Genomic DNA, 24,418 nt, shown 5'->3' with positions numbered 1-24,418 from the left:
TGACTCGGAGCAAAATTTACGAGTCAATTTCAAGTCAAGTAAACGGTGTCGTTTAAATCTCTGTACCTTGTTTATGTTCGGATTATTCGTGATACGATTTCAATTTGTTTCAACTTCTCGACGCTTCGTATTCGATCCTCTATTTTGGCTCACGTATTTAATTAGCGGCCCTACGTCTTTTCACGCAACACAGGATCAGCCCCATTATCCATGTTTTATGTGTTTAAAACCAGTGTGATGTTTATACCTAGGGTTATATTTAAAACAAACGGTTGTTTAAAACACTTGTCTGAAACAAGTTTCAAACAGTGTTTTAAAAAAATTGTGTTTTTTAAGTCGTAAAATTATGCAATAATTGTGTAAATACTTTCCAAAACAATATGTTGTATGAGCCTATGGACGAGCACCACCAGATAAAGCCGACGTATACGATATGGGAGGGTTGGAACCCGCAAAATAGTCGGTTAAACAGCTATAGTACGTAGATATTTCGCCAATGAAGCTATAAGCGCAGTGGAGTAATCCGCGGCTGCAACACCAATGGGTGCGGGTTCGAGTCCGACCGAGGTCGACTTCCGAATTTCGATACCAAAGTGTTGGAGGTTTACCTAGGCTCCTCCTCGCCACCTCATCCGCGTCAGCGGTGTCTTACAAAAGCCTAGAGGTGGGCCGTGCTATAAGTCGGCAGTTACGGAAAATACAAAGAATATCGGCCTGGTGTAAATGACCATAGTAGTCGACAAACACCATGAATACCCCAAAACAAAAACCATGCATTTTCAATTGTCAAAGTCAATCCACTATGACGTCACAACTGAATATTCGGGACGTCATGGCTTGAAAAGAACAAAAAACAAACAAACAGTAAAACATATTTTAAACAAGGACCTTGTTTCAAATGTTTGTTTTAAATTGATTTGTCTTTTAAATGCAACCCTAGTTATAGACTACCACCCACGCTAATCAAGCCACATGATCATACTTCGCGGTGATATCAGTACATGTCTTGACCTGACTATCAAAAATCAAATTTCCAGTAAATATCCATCCGTTCGAAATTCAACTCTTGACCTTTTGAACTCTTTTGAATCGTTGAAGGTGAAGACGTACCATTGGCAGTGTACGATGATGAATAACCTGCAACCATTTTTAGTCGTGTGAATAATGTGTTTAATCACGTAAGAGAGAGTGGATTTTGCAAATCCCTCCATGGCACAGGGTGACTAGGATAACATCGAAGAACATGAGGGAAAGGTGAAGCAGTTATTGTTCTTTTGTATTGGGGACCTGGTTGAAGACCAGTAGGGATTTTCAGTCCCGGTGAAAATCAAATCAAAACAAATCGAAACCGACGATTGTGCACACGGAAATGACTTTCGATGTGCTGTTAGCAATTTACACCACGCATCGACTAATTACGGACAGTAAACAAGGGAAAATTATTATTTGACTTAGCTCTGGTCATTTAGCTTTATTGTAATAGGCCATAAAGTGTTCTGTGATGCACGTATCATTACAGAAAGGGTTGGGAACCACTGTCTTAGAGGCTGCGGATTTACAGAGAGAGACTGACAGCTTTGGCCGTTTCACTGCTTCCGGCATGTGAACTTTTAGATGTAAGTCTACCTTGATGACTTGGAGGACTTCTCGATTAGGGCCATACCTAATATTAATAACCATTGTTCCGTAATTCGACATTAGCCATCAGAGTATACTTTAAGATCCATCATCTTAGCAATATCGAGAGATGCAGCTGGGAACGCTACAGTATAATTGTTCCAGAATAGGTGGAAAGGTAAGTCGTAAATGAAATGCAAGCTATATCAACCCCGCGGTAAATATGTTGATACAGTTTTTCAGCTTTATCGAGCAGACGTAATGAGATACGCTTTTCCAGACTACATAATTCGTTATGTAAATTGAACATGTTTTCATTTTCATTGATGCAGATAGTGTGATATTCTAAACACGCGTCATTCTTCTGTGACTTCAAAGTTACTGTGGAGGAAGTAATCTTCACTAGGCACTTGGAGACATCATTGATGTATGAGATGGATTCGAATCGCCTTGCATATATCCATATGATATCAAATGCATACGAGTATATCTAGAAACACGCAATTGTAAAAGCACCGGGTACATCGTTCTAATCTTACGGTAGAGTCAAGTGTATCGATTGATGTTGTACAGGTATTAATTAAAACTAGACAGTTCCAAGATTCTCTGCCTAAAGGTTTCGTTTTCCCTGGCGAAAGCACCATTATAAGTTCTCGAAGTTACTGCGAATGCGCATCATCAGCGCCATGGCGATGCAGTTATTTGATTCAAGATCGTCAGTTCTTCTATGTATTCTGTTTATCGCGAGCTCGAGCGCACAGGGTAAGTAAGTATATGCTATATATACTAGAGGAGTTAACCATGTTTTCTTTGCAATGTACAATAGCAAGGAGCGTATAATTCCAGTACTCGAAAAATCATCTCCCACTACTCGTCTCGAATTATTAGAATTAATACGCGATTAAGCTTCGAGTAGGCCTACTCCTAGTCATACCTATTACATTTTCCTACCTTGTCGGGGAATTTGTTTCAATATTGCTGCTCCCAAAGCACTACCTTACCTTGATATATAATATCATATTCATAATGTATTGGATAAACGACAGACGCTACATCCACGTGGTCGGAATGCAATAAATCATGCGGCGGAGGCAGACGAACGAGAAAAATTTGTTATTGGGGTACAGTCTGCAGCACAATCTTCCAAGGATGCAACACACAGCCCTGCGAGTCAACAGATCCAGATCCAGGTGAAAACTTGATTCGACGCCACGGCGTACGAGTGTGAGTGTACCTGAAAGAACTACATTCGTGGGACGGTACATTCTTTTGTAGGCAACCTATACTCGTGGTGCAAAAGACTAAAGAGTAATAAGCACATATATTTTGCTTATTAAACAACACCAACAATTCGTGGAATGAGACTCTTATAGGTCAATAGACTCATGCAGCAGAAGTCACACTGATGTGCAGTAAATACCCAATATAATATTTTAGTTTTTTGTGAAAATCATGTTTTAAAGGTTGAGTTCTTTGCACGCTGTTGTTGATGTACACTGTACAGTAGGATCGTTCAAATTTATGCGGCTATTTGACAGAATTGCTAGGTTGGCGAAAAAAAGTTTCACCACAAATTTGGCCCAATTCCAACTTAGGAGCGGTGAAGTTATAGGATTCTGAAAATGTTGAATTAATTATGAAAATAATAATTGTGTCATCAAGTTTTACTCTTTACCCTATGAAGTTATTGAATTGTATACGAGAAACGACGCAAAACAAATTTTGACGCAATTCCGACCAGTAGAAACGAAGTTATTTCAGTTTCAAAATTAATAATGCTGGAATTATCCTCCGTCCACGCTATTTTGCAAATCCAAAATTTTCAACTGAAATAACTTCACTGCTACCATCTTGAAGTATAAGCAAAATTGTTATGCATCGTTAATTTAGACGACCTAACAATTTCATGGCGTTGACAGTAATTTTACACAGTTCATATTGTGCATCTGTATTCTTCATTAATATATCAGATGTGTAATGTGATAAAATGTTATTGTAGTTACTACAGGTTAAAATTTGGGCTTCGCCGACTGCTTACAGATTACCATAATGGTTCGCCACTGTACTAAGGTTGGGAGATTACTAATTTGGTGTTCAGTATACCAACCGTGACTGACCATAGTAGTTATTGTCGTACAAGGCATAAAAGTGTAAGGCTGTTATGTCGTCCTTCCTTTGTGTGTGCATATGCCTAATTTTCAGACAAGCACCTGATAGTTGGTCAAATCCTTGTTACAACGGGCAAACTTGTTTCGCTCCGTCTAATGATCTATACATGCGCTATTGTCCAGTTACTCATAAAGGAAGTCGATGCCAAACTGGTGAGATATATTTGTTACCACCCTACTATAGGAGAACACGTCGGCATCTAACTTAAGGACCCACTATTGCTATTGATCCACTACCTTATCGTCTTTGGTGACAATTACGGCAATGGCATCGTGATAAGGTTGCAATAGACAATGATACGAGACGCACACGTAAATTTGTTTTGTGATTGGGAAAAAAATTGGGGTTCCCGATGACCGGAGAGATGACCAGGTTAGTAAAGCTAACAACCACTTTTAATTGAGTAGAAAATCAAGACGGTAATCTTACTTCTACTTGAGTATTACGACTTTATCAACATCTGCATATACATTCTTGGAAATGTACCTTCCAGTCTTGAATACTTGGACACAGTGCTCCAGGACATGTGGCGGCGGAACACGTTTCAAAGTTAATAAATGCTCCGAGAGCAACGCCGCGAATTGCTCGAGGACGTACCAGGAATGCAACATGAATATTTGCCAAACACGTAAGCTTGGACCATACTGGATCGCAGAATTTGTGAATTAGATAATTCTAGAATTCAAATTACACCAATTGGAGCGAAATGCCGGTGATCTAATTCTAATCTAATTCGTGAAATTTCTATGCTCCCATTTTGATTGTAATCCGAGTTCTGGTTTTCCTGAAAATAACAGGAGATTTGTGAAGTGCGAAACAATAGCCAAGCAGCTTTGTATAAATACATTTGCCATTCTCGTGCTTATGAGAATGGACTCTTATTTGGTAGGAACTGCTCCTAATTTCCTTTCCAATTCGCATTCGCATTTTAGTGAACACATGTCCGGCGGGTTACACGTTCAGATATCAGGACCCTTCTTCTTGCTGCAAGATATCAAAAGAAAAATGTGGGTTGGGATCGTCATCTGCGCAAAGAGTTGTTGGTGGATACAATGCGCCGAGAGGCCACTGGCCATGGACGGTATGGTGTCACACTATTAATGCGGGGTTCAAGTAGGGTTACCAATACGTCCTCTTTCTTGACATTTTTGAAAGTGTACGCGGAGGACGCCCTTTTGTCCTCTTTTTTGAGATTTTGTCCTCTTTTCTGGGAATTTTGGTCAAATTTACGGCCAAATTCGACTGAGATGCCGTGAATAAGCACCTAAGTAACGCTCCGGCAGGCATTTCAACCACCTGATAAGGTGAAGGATAAGACTGTATTTTGGGCGCTGAGCGAGAAAGTTGACCTTATTTTAGTCAACCGACCACGAAATAGGGAAAAACTTACCATTTTTTCAGGATTCTCCACCGGTTTTCAAGTCTGAAAAAGTGTCCTCTTTTCAGATTTCCAAAATATGGTAACCCTAGGTTCAAGTCATGACGAATATATCTCTATAAGTATTAGTGTATTTGACTCATTTCACACATTGCAATAGAGTACGCTAAGGGGGTACTGTGCACCATTGCGGTGGAATGTGGTGAAAACACCATTTCCCACCCACGTATTTAAAGTGCTGTCTGATCATATAACTGGTAGGTTTTACTAGGATCCCACCGTCGGAGTATAGTCTAAGGTAGGTGTACAGTACATATACGCATGCACTCTTAGCGAAAAGACTGTGTTTACTGATAGGCTACACGAAAATAGAACCTGTACCTCAGAATTATTCCGCGGTATAAACTTCGTACACTGCGTACCGTTCCTACGCACAAATATTTCCGATAATGACGGTGCCGACTGTCTCCTAGGTAATGTCTTCACTAAACAATCAACGAATTATGTGCCCGACATTGCAGAGGGATATCAACGTTCTATAATCCGTTTTTCAGCTGTACCGTACGAATTGGACACGACTTTCATTTCGCGATGATGATAATTCTACCTATTGCAGAGGCAGTATCGTTATCATTATTAGTAGGGCTGGGCACAATGATTCGAGTACTCGAATCTGAATCGAGTATTAATTTTAATGATTCGAGTCGAGTAGTAAAAGACGATTTTTCGAGTACTGAAATTATACGCTCCTCACCACTGAAAGTTGATTTATCAACGAGGAGTTTATCAACGATCAACGAGTTTATGCTAATTTCACTGTTGAAGCCTTGAAACGTTGATTGGCCGTATCGTAGCATGCGAAACATGAAGTACAAAGCTACGAACGTTACTGGAAATAGCACATTTCCGAAGTCATGATCATCCCACAATATTGTCACCAAGTGCAATGAAATCGGTATGGTCGAAAAAATGACAAAGTATCCTTAATATGATGGATAACAGGCATTATATTCTTTGTGGTCGCTTAACAGGTACATATTTGAACTTTGACAAATAATATTCTGCTATGACGTCATAATGAGTGATACTCGATTACTCGACTCGACTCGAAGCATTCTACGTGATTCAGAATCGAATCACTCAGGTACTCGATTTTGCCCAGCCCTAATTATCAGGTATCAGCAGGCTGCTGTTTCATTCAACAAATTGACAATTGACAGCTTGAAATGCGTTTTCGCATTATGATGCAGCAGATGACGCCACTTGATTGAAAACTCGGAATACTTCGACTAATCATCGCGCGTAACCTTTTTCAACTTTATGCGTCGCGATTAGCAGTATTTAATCACAGGATTAGAATTGAAGCAAACAATACGTTCATATTGCAAATTTATTCCGCTCGAAACTTTTCAACTGACCTTCTTCAGGAGTGATCGCCAGTAAATGAGGTTAACCAAGTTCGAAATATAAAAAGAATTTTGTCGTCGTGACGCAATAATGACAAGTACACAGAATCGCGAACGGGAGTAAACAACGCACGGTCACGGTACAACGCACACAAAATCAGCTGTAAAACAGCCGAACGACAAAACAACACTTATGGAAGATTCCTAGTGTGTAGAGATGTTCCTTCTGGCGACAGAAGATCGGGTTTTGCAGCTTTATGATGGTTGATTCAAGGACCTTTAAATGAACATACATGAACAACGAACATACACTCTTTTCTCTTTGGTCTGCGACATAATAGCATGCGACACTTTAGCATGTTTAGGTTGAAATTACGTTTCAGGTTTGAATAGGGTTATATACAGGGTTATGTTCAGGGTTTCGGGAAAGGGTTAATTTAAGGCTTACTTTTTTAGATATATAGAGTCACATGGTCAAGTGTCGCAGACTCAAATGTACAATTAATCTTTCAGGCGGCTATAGTCAACAGAACTACTCATATTATACATTGCGGGGCGGCTCTCATACACGATCGCTGGATCATCACAGCGGCCCACTGCTTCAGGTAAACGATATACTTTTACCTTCGAAAAACATGCCGGATAAGGTACTATAAACATTACAATTTCCTTCGTAAATCGAACTACTCTTATCCCTGTTTTTCGCGTTCAGCGTCCTACCGAAATCGGCCTTGTACGTGCTGCTGGGATCAGTTAAAATCAAGAAGCCGGACAACGGTCACGCGAAATTTGAAATCGAAGACTTTTTCGTCCATGATAACTACAGTGCCTACCCGAAAAACGATATCGCGTTGGTAAAGGTAATTATCAGAGTGTGACAACTACAAAATTTGCAGATTTTTTTACGTTAAATTAGAATTTCTAAATTCGCAAAAACTTCGAAATTCAATCAAATTCCGAAATTTAGGAACGTAAGACATTGGTAGCCTCCACTCTCTATTTAATGTCCACTTGCAAAACTTGATATTGTGGGAAGCCTCAAGCGGTTTTATAGGCCTCCCGGTCTTGGCATTGTGTGCGTCATTGCCCGTCAAGGCTTTATGCAATTTATATTATTTGATTCTCCCACGATGGAATGCTGATTGCTGTTGCCATAGCCGAAGCCGTTTCAGCTAGTGAGGAATCATGATGGTGGCCGCGGGAGAATAGGTTATATTCAAGCAGCAAAAACAACAACAAGTTGAAACTGAAATCAATTTCAGCATTTCAATAAGCTTTATTTAGTGTTCTTCCGAAATTTGAAATCAGATCACGTCATGCGCAGGATCGGACCTCGCGGGCCGCGTGTTTGTGACCCCTGCTATATAGGATCTTGCTGTATTGAACGCTTTCTGTAACTCGAGCGTGCTGTTCAATTTTATGAAATTCTACGTTCTACATTTCAGCTGGATAAGAAAGCGGTTTTTACAGACAAAATCAAACCCATCTGTTTACCGAACGGCGAAATAACCGAACTCGACACTTCATGTATGATTTTAGGATGGGGCATAAGTAAGAAGTAGTTTCAGTTTATATATACGCATATATATATAAGGTAGAGTGGGCGAAACCGAGTACCTATGGGTGATTCAATTACGGCATGGCATATCCAAATGAATTGAAAACGGATCAAAATCTGGATTGCCGCTAACCATAAGAACTAAGAAGGTGTCGTACTGAGATTAGATCCTGACTGAGTTATTATTCGTTCACCGATAATATCGAGCCGATATCACACTTTAAAAGAAACATCGGTATCGGACTTTAGAAGTACAATAATGTCGGCGATTTTGATGGCGACACAACATGGTAGTAAAGAGTCCGAGAACTACAATCTGTGACTGGTTGACCGGGAATACTGATCTATTTCTCATGTACAAGTGTCCAGACCCAGCCTTTCCAGATTTTTTCATGTCCAAACATAGCAATGGCTTTGCATGCTCTTAAGTTTTGGAAATGCGTATATAAAGATATATGTTTTATCTTTTGAATATCGGCTGAATATATATTGGGGTTATCGGTGGAGGTACTATATAGTTATGAATTTTATCGGTCGGGATGTATTTGAGATTACGCGAAATAACCCCAGCTTTGAACGTATATTTCAGCGAAATGGTATGACGTCAGCACAGTGTCCGACCGACTGAAACAGGTCGCGTTAAAGGTGCTACCTTTCGACGCTTGCATACAAGGATACAAGCTCATTCGGGATAGCATTTGGAAAAGTCTGGACGAAGAACAGCACTTTTGCGTCGGCAGGTTGGCGGGAGGAAGAAGTTCATGTAAAGTAGGTCATATTAGCAGCTAGGGATAAGAGAAAATGACTTATTAGTTTCTGGTTGTACGAAGCAAACTTGGACAACTAAGAGAATATTTTTAGCATTTCCAAATTACATTCTATATAACTAGGGATGGTGTGAACGTGAGGTTCACGTTCGCGTTTTGTGTGTGAACCTCCGAAATTTGGAGGTTCACGTTCACAAAACGAACCTTGGTAGGTTCTGCACTGTGAACCTTTTTCATATATTACAATATCCACTTCATTATAACATCTTTAATTGAAATTTATTGCATTTGAACTGCGGGCCACTCTATGCATGACGCTAGCAGTATATAAATCAACACTGAACCAGCATGCACATTGACAATCTCAAAAATTTTACTTGCTTTGTTACAAAAGTTTGCTCGAAATATCCAGCATCCCGTTTGTGAATATTTAGTGACTCTCTCCTGTAAGCCTGACCCGCAATCACACTTCACGCAAAATCAAGAGCGAAATACACTACATGTATATGTAGTCAGCGAATGATACTTATTTAACCAATATATCGTTGTCTGATGTACAAAATCTAGCAGGTGCACGGGGTCAATCCTGATTTCATATGTATATTGTATCATAAACACCAAATCCGTGCGATTGGGGTGTTGGCTACTGCTGTATGACTTGTTAACGGAGTAATATCGGTAGCAAGTAGAGAAACCCGTTTTACACTCTGCCCAATATCAACGTAGCAAATAGCAATACTCAGACGCCGAATACATTGTCCGGTCAGGCAGAGACCGTTAAGGCGTAAGCTTATATTCCCATGCAAGTCCTCGTCGAAATTGTTGTCAAAGCGACGGAAGATAGTGATCTTATGGAATTAATTATTATATCGTTTGTTGGCCCTATTTGATACATTTGGCAACGTTTAAAACATCACTATGTATACTTCAGCATTGTTGCATTATGTGGCCCGAGTCGTGTACATTATTATCGGCTATCACTTCACTGAAATGTATAGGGTTGGAATAAGTAATATGACGTCACATGGCGTCATGAGGTTCACGTTCGCGCTCATACAGAATCTTTCAAAAAGGTTCGCGTTCACACGAACCTGAACCTTCCAGAGGTTCACACCATCCCTAATTATAACTAGAATTATAGCTACACAGTTTTTTAACCAAATTACGGTAGAATTAGAATTTCCGAGTTCATGAAAACGTGGAAATTGAACGAAAAAGTTCGATTTATTTTTAATCAGAGTTCAGTCTCATAAGCATGACTATAGCAAATGTCTGTACAGGAAACCTGGCTCGTTTCGCACTTTACACTTCTCCTGTCGTATTTCCTGGAAACCCAGAAATTAGATTAGAATTAAAATGATGGCATAGAAACATTTCAAAAATTAGATTAGAACTAGATTACCGGCATCTACCTGTAATTATTCTAAGTAGACAAATAGAATTATCTATAGTTTTCCAAGTCTGGTAGGAAGCCTGCCTATACAAATTAACTGTGTAGTGTTGGCTTGTTAACCAATGCGAAAAACGTTTTGCGATGGATCCAGTCAACAACACTAAGACCAGAGTGCGTCAGTTACGAAGTACTTTTACTTTTTACAAGTACTCGAGTGTGTTTAACTTACCTTAATTACTTACTCAAGCGGTCAAGTTTTAGAATGCTTACAATTGTTTTTTTGAAATTTTGCATCACTTATCAGAGTGAAATTGTCATAACAACCGCGTGAAATAGTCCATATCGTAACTGAATTTCTATTTGAAAATTGTACAATGTACATGTATAGCGACAATTGTTATTTGGGATTAGTCGTGAAGATACATCTTGCGATTCCGAAATTAGTCGCTTCCGATTAACTGCTAAAATATGGTATATTACTTTGCTTTATGGCCGTTCATTTTGTACTTTCACTTGGTGTCCTTTTGACGTGTCTCACAAATCAATGACTTTATACCTGTACGAGTAAAGCAATGCTTACTACTTTTAACCGTCTCTATTTAAAGGTCGCATGATCGGGACGTGTTTTAATCCGGTGAGACTTTCCAGCATACTATAGTAATAAATACTAGTCAGTGCTCGAGATAACCGGACTACGATATGATACCTATACAACCACAATATAGTGTCCGGCTTCCTGATATGTATATGTCATGGATTCGATCCCCGACCGGGCCAGACCAAAGACATGATTTGACTAGTAACACTGGTATTCATGGGTCCCCGCTTGGCTCAGCATTACCCGGATAGCATGGGCGGGAGGTGCACGATTTGAAAAGCCATACACGGCTAAGTCTGCACGTTCCTTGTCCAACGGCATACGCACATCATACAATCATGGATATGTATAATGCACAGATCTTGTGTATGTGTATCATGAGTCGGTGCATATGTCGGCAACACGTCAAGGACAAAAATATACTCCGTCCTTTTATATATCGACCTCGTCTACTGACAAATGCCTACTTAGTATTCTATTACTTTTCATCCAGTGTGCATGTCTCTTCTTTACATCGTAGGCCCAGATGGGTGTCTAATTTCAAATAGGCATACTTCTCCCAGTCGTTCGTTAATTTACAATATTTTCATCGTATCGCCATCTTGTGGTGTATCAATGATAAACTGGTACTGATACTGCCGTTTGTTGTCAGGGAGACAGCGGGAGTCCAATGGTCTGCCAAAGGTGCTCATCGTGCGGGTGGTATCTCGCTGCGACTATTTCTGGAGGCGCGATAGCGTGTGGCTCGGGCCAACTGCCATCGTACTACATGAGAGTACACCGTTATGAATCATGGATCCGCGAGCACGTCCCGCTATCCAACGTAACGGGCGATTTCACTTGCAGGCCATCCCGTAGACTTGGTCGGGTCTTCTGATGTGATGGTACTTTAAACGTTGTGTGTTATCGACGGTATTCGGAAATATTTTGATCTGAAAAGCACGAAATCTGTATAGTGTGAAGTAAATTGTCCTTTTATATTCCCACACTCAGGGCACTGTATTACGAAAAGTGTTTTAGGACTTAATGACTCGACGGTGCAGTTGTCTTCGACTTTGTCATGTACGAACGTTGGCATCATGATGCTATGACATGGCCGTGTAGGCCTATCCTTCGCGGAAATATTCGGTCAATTTCTTACATATTTCATAGGAAATAGACACTATGTTTTCATATATAATAAATATGCCTTCTTACAATGCAAGCAATATATCAAACTCGTGTGTCGCTTAAGATATTTCGCAAATGAAATCCAGCCTCCAAAATTACGGAACCAAGGACGTATGTACTAGTAATAGTTAATTATTCCAGATTTTAGCGGTCTGCCACAACAACCAGAGGAAAGTAAGAATCAACCGCGTCATGATCGAATTCCAGTCTTTTATTAAAACTGAAATTTCAGCGCACTCGTCGACGGCTATATTGTAGGGACTCTCGAGAGACCCATTCCCACATAAATACCTTTTCGAGCCAACCTTGCCGTCGTTATCCGGATTGTAAGTCATGTATGCCAATTTTAGTTTGCCCTGTATAGGCCTGCAATCGCCTTGCTCTGGCTCTCAAACCTATAAAGGTAGACGAATTGCCAAAATGGAGAACATTTGGACGTCATCGGAGTACATTTTCGATTTCTTGAAAAAGGATGACAAATCCTCCATGAGTACGAATAGTAACCCTACTATATTGAATGTATCTGACACTTATAGACTCGCTACGCATAAGTACGTTAGAGTTAGAATCACCAATTCCATTCTGAGTTTCCAGCATCCTCCTTTCTACATAGGTTTAGCGTGGCTGTGCTCCAAACTACAGATAAGTTATCTCATATAACTAACCAACTATAACGTAATAATTATAGTCGACCTGCCAGGATATATATATTTATATATAACTTCAACAAGGACTTGTGATTCTGATAGCTACACTTTTGCATGGATTGTACATCAACACACGTTTCTCATGCACCTCTGTTCGTAAAATTATTTTCGTTTTTTATTCGCATGTATTAAAAGATCAACACAAGTTTAGTCATTGATAAAACCATGCACTAAACCAGCACTACCCTGGTGTGTATCTTCACCTTCTACCCATGCAAAAGGTGAACAATAAATCAGCAAGTATGACTTCCAAATAATTGTCATATGCCTTGTTTGAGTACCTACGATTTGCCGTCTCCGTAGAATACTTTCTTCTAGAAGTTTGGCGTGAAAGTTGGTATAGAAATGCGACCTAAATCTCAACAATATACGACTGCATTGCGTTTTTGGACAATGAATGATTGCTAAATGGCATTATATTACTCAAAAACGGTACTTAATTCATTTCAATCATCAGCAACAGTACGAGCTGTTGCTAGGCATGGAGATATACTCTCTGATCCATTGCTCGTATTGGCGAACATCCATATAGACGCCCGGTAGCGCTGTGACTCCACAATCACTCCCTGCCAGCGTTGCAGCGAGGAACCAGCCGCAACTTGAACATCTTTGGCATACCAACGGACCTCCACTGTCACCCTGCGAAATATTTCCATACATACAAAATTTCAGCTTTACGTCTGCATCACTCGACACATTATTTCTCAAAAGAGTAATTAAGCACATAAGTGCATAAAAACACATAATTTCACGAATTGGACATAATTCATTAAAATTCTGTTTTGTTGAATAAAAATGCTGTACTGTATTAGGGTTGCCATATTTTGACATCGGGAAAAGATTATACATTTTACATGTCACAAAAGAGGAAGTAGCGAGGAAGTAGCATTAATACGGTGAATTTGGAAATTTTACTGCTAATATTTATGGATTGACTAGAATAACTAAATAAAAAGTCAATTTCCGAGTCTACCTTCAAATTTCTGTCCCCACGTATAATCGTTTGGTGCAGACCTATTTTTTTATCAACCTTTCCATCGAAATCCGGATTTCGCATATAGCATTTTTTTAGTTGTGTCCGTACGATCACCAGACTCTCAAAGTTATAAAGGAGGGCATTTGGGTGTTCTCGGAGGACTTTTTAGATTTCTTGAAAATGGAGCACATATGGTGGATTGGTGGTTGTAGCAGTATGTGATTTTGGTTCACAAGCTGTTTCAGCCTAAAAGTAGGAATCGTCACGAATGAAAGTTAGAGTCAGTAAAAAAGTAGGCTACTTATACTGCTGGAAGTACTCAAGTAGGGTTTACGTACTCACACTGTTTACTTAAGTGGTGATGGTTTTAGACTACTTCCACTTGTAATTGAATTGTTTTTTAGACAGAACTACTTACATACTACAACTAGGATTTTGAAAAAGTAGAAATTAGTTTTGAGATAAGCTTGCATCGCCAGTATGAGTTTCGGGTTACGGTTAATACCCAAAATAAGGTCTAGAATACTTCAAAATCGCGACTCTCAATTGTACTGGAGTAGAAATGTAGGGCGTTACATCTACTTCTACTCTATGCCAACGATGATTACTTCAAAGACATCTACACTATGGAACGTGTGGCACAGTGTTTCCCAACCGGGGGTCCACGGAACCTCCAAATTTGCAAACGGTTGATAACCTAATTTGCACTTTTTTAAATTAGAGAAATCACGAGAAATCACAAAACTTCAGGACTCACATAAACAGAATGACCGTCCGAGATGAGATATTGTACTGCGCAAATTCATTTTAATTGCCAGATTGCCAATATAGTCAACTCATACAGACATATTGCTGCTTAGAGATGTTTTGTTGGAATTTTGGACAAAAATTTCTTTGCAGAAATTCTATTTTCTCCTGTGATTTCTCCCGTTATTCCAGAAAAACTTCAAGTCAGCAGCTATATAGAAATAATTAGGCTGGGGGTTATATGTTAATTTAAAATTCTGTTTCGCAATTTTGGTGCCATATATGCCGAGATCGTAGCCTCAAGGTGTCGTTGGAAGCATTACCTGTTATTATTACATTCACCGCCCCCATCTTTGTGTCAATGGATTTTAGACACTCGTTCATATCAAATCGACGGTGAGGATTTTCAAAACACGACCCCCGATTTTATGAAATGCAGATACAGAATTCGCTTCAAAATAATAAAAGTCTTCTCAATTTCTATATAAATAGTAAGATGCTATTTTCAAGAAAAGTCATATTGTTTGCTGCTCATCACAAACCTACTGCTAATATTTGGACATGCACATTTGCATGATGATGGCTGCACGATTATTGACTTAAACCTTGGGGCTACACGGTTGTCCGTGACTATCCAAAGAGGGTCCGCGAAGAACCACTAGCGTTGGAGCATTCACGCTATCGTTCGAATTAGCCTTACCGGTTGCTGATTACATGCCATGAAATCAAGAATGCTCATAACTAGAGTCCGACTGATATCGAATTTACGAGCTGATGCCGATAAAACCGGTCACTAGTGACTATCGCCTTCACCGATAACCCCGATACACTCAGTCTATATTCAAAAGAAATGGCATCTAGCTTGGGGCGCATTTCCAAACGTGACAGAATTTACTTCAAGAAGTTTTCAGCCATATTGCCATACTTGGAGATCAAATAACTTAGAAAGGGTGTACTCATAACATAAAAACCAATTCATTTCTTATACTCACGCCACACGAGCTAAATCCAGATGTGAGCCGGCCGACGCACATGTGTTGCTTCGCATCCATCCTGTATGCAAGCTTGACTTGTCCCGACGCTAGGAATGATTGTTGACATACGTCCAATTTCAATACTCTGAGCGCGACTTGACGGAGTTTGTTGGATACGCTTCGGGGTTTATTGGGATTTTCTGCAATGTTGCGAGTAAAAAAGTGGCACAAACGACCGTGTACACAGGGCAGTGAATTCCTACAAAACAGCGGTTCTTAACCTTGGCTATAGCGCCACCTTGGGGCGATTTGGATTTTGAAGGGGGTGGCAACGCTCAAGGGGCGATATTTGGGGCGCTCGCTCAAGAACGCGGTATGGGGACACTGAACAAAAATGTAGTCAAAGTAGATGATGTTATAGCGACATATGATTATATAGTAAAACATTACTTTTATTTATCCTGCATATTTACAATCGAAAAAATCTGTCAAATCTCGACATTTTTCGTCGCGCTAGGCGAAATATTATAGACCGATGATGTTTCCAACATGTTTCCCAGAATGCAGTGGCATATTATACTTGTAAAAAGAATTGTGCGTACTTTAAGATCGTCAATTTCCCGTTATAACGCTCTCATCACGCGTGCTCGGTTTATTTTTCACAAATGTACCGCACAATGTATTATATCCCGCAGGATATACCCAATACAATTACATTCACCTTATTGCTAATCGCAGAGATGAATTCGGGACGTGTACATAGGGCTCGTACTAGAAGGTGTGAGCCAGTACCCGATGGTTGTTATAGCAACCTTGAATTGATACCGAATATAGCACATACAACTATTAGATCGTTAATTAGTCGAGTGGTCATTAGGGCGCGATTCAAGCGCGAAATATTTTCAACAGTAAAATCCCAACCGGAACTAACCAACCGTAATTCAACCTCTTTCCCATTGTTTTTACTACAGTATTTAAAATATAGGTGCGCAAGACCTAGGCAATTTTTGAAAAGGGGCGCTGGAGAAAATAAAGGTTGAGAACCACTGCTATAGAATATAGTCAATATACAGACAGACAGAAAAAATACTTACTTTGACCCCATCCGATGAAAATGCACGTCGTGTCGTACGGAACAATTTCTCCACTTGGCAGACAAACAGGCTTGATTGAGCTACTTAAAATAGCGTCATGGTCCAGCTGAAACATGTTTCATCTTTCGAGTATATTATATTCACTAACTATGTGGAACAGGGCAGTTGTTGGGTGTGCTAGCTTCCATAAATCAATCAATCAAACTAGAACTTAATGGGAGTGGTTTGTATTTCCCAAACTTGGACGGAAATAGTAAAGTTGGATTAACAATAAAGTCGATTATCGCGTTCGTCAGAATTTATCAACCCAGGATTAAGGAAACCGGTTGATCGCAATGCATAAAGTTGGTGCTAGTCTCATGATTTGGAACAAACAATAGAGAACTAGTTATATAAAAAACTGCACCATTCCTATACGCGAAAATATTTCCGATACTGACCGTGCCGATTGTCTTCTAGGTAATGGCTTCACTAAACAATCAACGAATTATGTAACCCCCATTGCAGAGCGATATCAATATTCCATAATCTGTTTCTTAGCTGTACCGTACGAATTGGACTCGACTCTCATTTCGCGATGATGATAATTCTGCCTATTACAGTGGCAGTATCATTATCAGCAGGATTCTGTTTCATTCAACAAATTGACAACTGACAGCCTATAACGGGTTTTTGCATTATTATGCAACAGATGACGCCACTCGACTGAAAACTAGGAACACCTCGACTGACCATCGCGCGTAACCTTTTCCAACTCTATGCGTCGCGATTAGCAGTATTTAATCACACGATTAGCATTCTTCCAAATCAGCTAAATTTATTATCTCCGCCCTAAGTCACATAACTTGCTAGGTAGAATATAGTTCTCTGTCAATAATTGGACGCAACGCCCCGAATGGTGTTACGTAACCTCGCGAATGATTCCAAAGACAGATGATTCTGCTACAAAAAGGTGCCGCCAATTAGACACTACACTCTTAGTGACCATTGTGTTAATTCAGACCCTTGTACCACCCTCGATATACGGGTGTCAATATACAGTACACAAATGTACACGAAACCAGAACATACCTCATACTTAAACCGATGTATAAATCGAGTATATTTAATTAAAATTATGCTCGCATGTAGGATTTTTAACCGCTGAGTTAGGTCTGTTTCGTGTTCTACGGGTGTATATTCACTCCCGTATATTACGGCTATCACAAGGGTGTGAATACACATCCTTTTGATTATAGCCAATTGCTATGGTACTCTTTTTTTGACCTGTCAAAAATGTCAAAATTAGGTCAAAATTGTAGCGTTGGGTCAAAAAATGTCAAAATTGTAAACAACGTCAAAATTTTTTACTACCTGCATTTCGTTTGTATCCTAGAATTTGCACTTTCGGTGAACTTACCATTTGATATTTTACAGCTTGTAGCATTCAAATGAAACAAACAGGTTGACATGGTTTTATGCTCAACTTACTGCAATATCCCAACTGAAGCAAGAATGCGTGGGCATTGAATGGTTCTTCTATCAAGAAGCGTATTATGAAAAATTGTGATGTAGACACCATTGTCAGAATGAAGAAACACGGTGCGTCACCAGCAGTGTACGCACGCACAACTTCAGTGTTGTCAGTCAACAACTGCTACTGTAGATCGATCTTTCTCCATTCTTGGCATGCTACTTAGTGAGGACAAACACTTTCTACCCGAGAATGTAGGAAAGCATCTTTCCTTGTACTACAACATATTTGAATTATTTTTACCATAATACGTGATGTAGCTACTGGAATTCCTCATGGGGTCAGATTTCGTAAAGATCAAGTTTTTTCATGAAAAAATTTGCCAGTTCATCATTGTGTCATTTTTGAGTCAAAAAATCTTGAGTCAAAAACTACTTGGTAAGTACAGATAGTTCCAATCAGAAATGAGGATAAGTAGTACAATTCTAACATTATGTGGGAAAACACCTAATTTGCATACGTAAGGTCAAAATTTGGTCAAAATTAAGTTTTTTAAGGTATAAAAATGTCAAAATTTTGATTTTTATGTCAAAATCTTCCGCTTGTCAGGTAAAAAAATTGACCAACTAATAGCTAATACTTTGACCACGTCTATGCCCAAATAACAGAAAATGAAGCCATTACCTTTACCAACGCGATATCGTTCACCGGAAATTTTGTATAATCCGGATGGAGGTGATGAGTCTCGATTTCAAATTTCTGCGAGCCACGTTCAGGATTTCTCAAGTTCCGCGATCCCACAAGCACATACCTGCTTTCCTTAACTCTAAAAATGACGTCGAGAACGAATTAGTCGGACTAGCAAGTCCCAACAACACCTAGACAAGAGACACTTACTTGAAGCAATGCGCAGCAGTTAGAATCCAGCGCTTGTGAATCAAACTTCCCCCACAAGAAATACTATGATCCGATCGGTATAATAAAGCCGCCTGTGAAGTAAGCGAACTTCGGTCAGAGATAAATCCTCACACGGAACACAGGCGTTAGCGGAGTCAGTCTCAGTTTACCACAGAAGGCTGGAACGAACACAAATATTCATTATAATCATGTCTCAACGGTTTGTTCTTTTAACACTGTTGCTGATGCACAGATCATGTTGCGCTTCAGCATTTTATAGTATTGTACGATGGCGGAGATCACCAAGTTTGCTGATCCGGAGGAATGCTAATCGTGTGAATGAAAAACTCAACTTTATGCCACGCGATCAACCGGTTTCCTTAATACTGGGTTGTTAAATCCAGAACGCGATTATCAACTATTTACGCAAGATTTCTCTACTAATCTCTGATCGAAAATTCGGGATGCGGCAGGTTAATCAAGATCTAAAACAGGGGCGGACAACTCCTTCAGTCGGCGGGCCGGATATGTGGAAAGAAGTCATTGGTGGGCCGGATTGCTGAATCGATATATTAAACGCGTATTTATCCACCTATACCAGGATGAATAGTATTTAATGTAAATTTTAAGTTTGAAGCATAGAAGCTAAAACAGTATTCAATGAATTTATTGATGTAACGTATTTCAATAGCTATTGACATCAATGATACATCTGTGGCAGGGCTTTGGAGCCGGAGCCCGGAGCCGGAGCCCTGGAGCCGTGCATTTTTACCGCAGCTGGAACCGGAGCCGGAGCTGGAGCCAGTTATTTGAGGGGTAGCTCCGGCTCCGACGTATTTCATAAGATGCTATGATATATGCAACAACCATAGCCTATCTGCTGAGTTCACATAATTCAACAGCAGGCCTTCGCGAAATTAAGAATATTTCCCTCTTTGGCGCTACCTTTTCCGACTAACCATGTTCCTGGGGATTTAACAGCAGAGCAGTCATATGATCAATGTTCAATTTTCATACATAAGTGCCGAGCCTCGGTATGCGAAATATGCCTGTGAATATTGTGGGTATTCGGCATACCCGCAATTACATCATCAACACAACCTTGTTGGCTAATTGTATACGGTTCGAAAATAATGATCACCATGTATTACGCGAAATGGGAGAGAGGATAAAAACGTGATTTCGTTGTACAATGCACATGTCGATATGACGAGCACGAGCCGAGAAATTCCATCTTATCGTTGCTATGAATCGGATTAGCAAATACTCGTTCTTTCGTGATAGTTCTGCAATCGGGACGCGAAATTGGACAGTGTTATTGAGTATGTAATCATAGTGTCCTATATGGTGTCGACACAAGCAAATCTCACGGTTCAATGAAATTGTATCACGTCACAATTTCCATTTGGCTACAGGCAATTTGACGGTTATTTTTGACCGGCTTGCCGAGCAATAAATTTGATGAATCGGGTATCAATCGAAAGCTGACTCTGCACTGATTACGAAAATATAAATTTTATTCCACTCATGGCTCTGGAACCCCCACAATCAGCCCCAAATTATTCATTGTTAAGTAGATTGGCAGTGTGACGCAACAATGCTGTCTGGCGAAACGAGAGAGTAACTCAAGAGCAAGGATGCGGCCGAGCGGCGAGAGTGGGATCAGCTGACGTCGCGGCAATAGCTATGTGCAAACGCGTCGCAGAGAAACGCTGCGCTGTTGATACTTTTTCTATTTGCTTCAGTACAAGCGAGCACGCCTTATCAGCCTTTCCTTGACTTTTAAGGGTAGAACTGGGTCCGCAGAATGTATTAGGGCCCTACCAATTTTCGCGCATTATCCTTCAACTGCTAGAGATATTTAGGCTACGTCTAAATAGTCTACATTGGATATGTCACATTATTATGATACCGATTACCTTAGCCCGCTTGTTGCGTAGGGCTCCAGAGATGCGTGGCGCTGTTGATACTTTCTATAGGCGCTTCGCTAAAAGCGAGCACACATTACCAGCCTTTCCTTGATTTGTAAAGGTAGAACTGGGTCCACAGAATGTATTTGGGACCTACGAGTTTTCCTGCAATATCCTTCAACTTATAGAGATCCTTCCGTCTAAGTATAGCTATAAGTATACATTAAATATTGTATTAGCCCGCTTGTAGTGTCGTTCACTGGAAGCTTTTCGACTGGCTCTCTTCAGCAGTGAACGCCAGTAAATGAGGTTGACCATGGTCGAAATAGGAAGAATTTTGTCGTTGTGACGTGATAATGACAAGTAAACAGAATCGCGAACGTCACTAAACGGCGCACTGATTTTGTGTGTGCTGTACCGTAACCGCGACTCTGTGTAGCCTACTTGTCATTTTTACGTCACAACGGCAAAATTCTTTATATTTCGAACTTGGTCAACCTCATTTAGGGTGTCTTCATACTGAGTTTCGGTAACATTCTATCCGGTAAACATTTACTGAAATCATTCAATACGAACGTAACCCCTCTGGTGTGAACGTAATATTCTCCGTAAATATTTTCGAAATATGTGCAATATGAACGCAGGTGGCGCCGTACTCATTTCACCAAACTGTCAATCATTTCATGCTTTTCGAAAGCTCGACGTTCATATTATAGATAACTAACCTACGGATAGATACCCAACACCCGTCGTCACGCTTGCTTGCCCGGAGAAAATAACTGCTCAGCAATCTGAACGCAACATAATTGCTAATCCCATAGCTGACGACCCGCGTGCCTAAATTCAATAACGTTGATCGTATTTGAAAGCTACTGCCACACTGATTCCGAAAATGTACATTAAAATCCAATCTGGGCAGTGGAACTCCCTAGAAATACACCTCAAAGTCTGAAAATTGGCATTGTTCTAAACAATCGCAGCGACGCAGCCCAATGACCATAACAATGACCCTAGCGTGGTTGCGATTGTTCAGAACAATGCCGATTTTCAGATTTTGAGGTGTATTTCAAGGGGGTTCCACTGCCCTGCTTAGATTTTAATGTATATTTTCGGAATCAGTGCGACAGTAGCTTTCAAATAAGAACTACTCTATTGAATTTCAGCACGCGGGTCGTCAGCTATTATGTTGCGTTCAGATTGCTGAGCAGTAATTACCTCCGGGAAAGCAAGCGTGACGACGGGTGTTGGGTATCTATCCGTAGGTTAGTTATCTATATTTATATAAACTGACTTACGGTACCGGTACCGGTACTGGTGTCTTTCAAGGACGACATGTGATGTAAGCTGTGATCATGACACTTGATGTTAGTCATTATTATTTTGCTTACTCATGAAATTATTTTATTTATACAACAAAATGGCTAGCAATGATAATGTTCAGTAGTGGTACGTGAGAGGGGGATTCATTCGCATCTTCAAAATGATTTTGAATTCTTCGCGAATTGATTTATTGAGCTTCGTGATAGTTCTAAAATAATATTATACACCTTTCCCTCACCACTTTGAAACTACAATACATTACAAGAAACCACTCTGCAGTATACAAGAAGTATATATTTACGATAACCGGTGTATGGAATCAGATCTTTACTGGGATTAGTAGTGCCGACACCCTACATCAAGCCATCTCTTGGTTGGGTGACATTCTCAAAGTTTGTTCTACCTTTATCCATCCTTTCCAAAAGGCAGTATATTATATCGACTTGGCGCTACGACACTACCCCGAATCGCAACCTCGTAGCTGTAACACTCTGTAACACCTCCAGTCGGTAGTTTCGTAACACTAGGTAGCCATGTTCACACTGAAGCAAATTTACGATATATTTACCGTAAGAGAGCTCAATGTGAATGAAAGTATTTCGAAAACCACCTTCAGTATGAACGAAACTGTTTTCGTAAATATTTCGGTAAATTATAGGCAGTGTGAACATTGTTAGTTACGGTAACTGTTTCGGAATAGGTTCGGAAACTCCAGTGTGAAGACGCCCTTACTGGCGTTCACTGCTGAAGAGAGCCAGTCGAAAAGCTTCCAGTGGAATAAATTTGGCAATGAGAACGCATTGTTTGCTGCAATATTGAAGCTCTGTACGTCGAAAAGCCTATTTGAAGAATAACTGAAAATCGCTATTATTTGTGTCCGAAAGAATAATAAATAACCTACAGTCACTATAATTTGACGTGCTGAGCGAGTATAGTGGAGAATTGCGGCAGACTGTAACCGCGGGCCGTATCTTGCGTGCCCCTGGTATGATGTATATTGTATATACGAACGAGGGCTTGGGTTTTTATCCGAATTTACCAAGATATCAATTCAGCCGGCAATGCAATCCTTTTCGTGTTGACGAACTTACGCGTAAGCTCCACTCTCGCGCTCCAATACGCTGAAGAAACCAATAGTCACTATCATTTGACGTAGGAACCTAGAAGTGGTGGATTGCGACACACTTTGGCCGCGGACCACATTATCATATACGGCTGGATCAGGCCCGCGGGCCCTGGTCTAGAACCACTGCATTCATATTCTCAAACACGATAACCTATTGCATGACACCGAGCTGCGCAAACGGAATCACACTAAGTCTGTCACATACCACCCAAGGCCATTCGGAATCTTCTGTTTTGGTGCCGCCAACAATATGCAATACGTTATAGTCATACGGAACTCCACATTGTTCCGTTGATTTCTTGCAGCATCGTGACCTGTCCCCGTATCGAAATTCGTGTCCGACTGGACATCGTTTTCCTAAATAGGAAGATACATGAAAACAGAATCTACCTCGGAATTGCACTGCGGTATATGAATAAAGCACGACATTTGCAGGAATGTAGACATGAAGGGACTACATATAGGGACGTAGTATTGATAACAATGCTTTAAAGTTTAAAAAGTGAGTTAAAACAATACTATAGCGATTGAATATATACAGAGACAAATAAACTCCTACATACGAGACTTGCAAGCGTGCGTGTTGCAGCTACGATGCGTCTTCGGGCACATACGAACGCTACCCCAATGACAGTAGTCCACCTTGAATTGCGTCGCTCCTCCACACGGTTTAGGGCAGGGGATCCACTCTCCCCAACCTACGGGAAAGTATAATATAACGGTACACACTTTATAAATTGAGAAATCAATCATTAATTACGCGAATCATTTCAGAGTACAAGAAACAGCTAACATTGCCGGCAAAGAGAATTCCGCTTACCTAGTCCGTCCGTAACTGCCGCATACAGAAGAACTGCGATTGTCAACCCAGGGAACATATGCAAATGCATTGTTAGGTTAGCGTTCAGGATGAATACGGACTCATATAAGGTCTAGCGCTGTGTGAATAAGTAAGCTGCGACCTGCAGAGTTGAAAAACTATGAAGTTTTCATCTTTTCCAGAGTATACGTTAGAAGTTTACCGATTCCGCGAAAACTTGGAAAGTGAATGTCGTATTAAAAAGAAATTCAACAAAAATCAAACTAGGTTGATATATCAGATCAAAGTTCCTCCTCATAAGCACGAGTAGGCGAAAAACCTGTACACTAAGCTAAACA

The 24,418-nt window shown here is 40.2% G+C and overlaps 2 protein-coding genes across 2 annotated transcripts; one reads left to right on the top strand and one right to left on the bottom strand.

Annotated features, from left to right (window-relative positions):
• Nucleotides 1–2,186: 2,186 nt before the first annotated feature.
• LOC145452904 (kallikrein 1-related peptidase b8-like) lies at nt 2,187–12,090 on the top strand. The gene is made up of 9 exons (XM_080331038.1): nt 2,187–2,379; nt 2,664–2,807; nt 4,280–4,414; nt 4,719–4,867; nt 7,084–7,175; nt 7,283–7,430; nt 8,016–8,121; nt 8,718–8,896; nt 11,539–12,090. Exons 1-9 carry the CDS (start codon nt 2,286–2,288, stop codon nt 11,761–11,763), a joined length of 1,272 nt encoding a protein of 423 aa, XP_080187164.1. The 5' UTR covers nt 2,187–2,285; the 3' UTR covers nt 11,764–12,090.
• A 766-nt stretch (nt 12,091–12,856) lies between these two features.
• LOC145452908 (serine protease 33-like) lies at nt 12,857–24,250 on the bottom strand. Its single transcript, XM_080331043.1, has 8 exons — nt 24,081–24,250; nt 23,824–23,958; nt 23,466–23,617; nt 18,905–18,996; nt 18,692–18,833; nt 16,555–16,660; nt 15,479–15,660; nt 12,857–13,402 (listed from the first exon to the last, which is right to left on the bottom strand). The coding sequence occupies exons 1-8, from the start codon at nt 24,148–24,150 to the stop codon at nt 13,217–13,219; spliced, it is 1,065 nt and encodes a 354-aa protein (XP_080187169.1). The 5' UTR covers nt 24,151–24,250; the 3' UTR covers nt 12,857–13,216.
• Nucleotides 24,251–24,418: the final 168 nt, after the last annotated feature.

The sequence above is a fragment of the Botryllus schlosseri genome, chromosome 12 (genome assembly GCF_051294905.1).
Source record: "Botryllus schlosseri isolate E-star chromosome 12, Bs_hap1, whole genome shotgun sequence".
NCBI lineage: Eukaryota > Metazoa > Chordata > Ascidiacea > Stolidobranchia > Styelidae > Botryllus > Botryllus schlosseri.
This window is presented reverse-complemented; position numbering and strand designations above follow the sequence as displayed.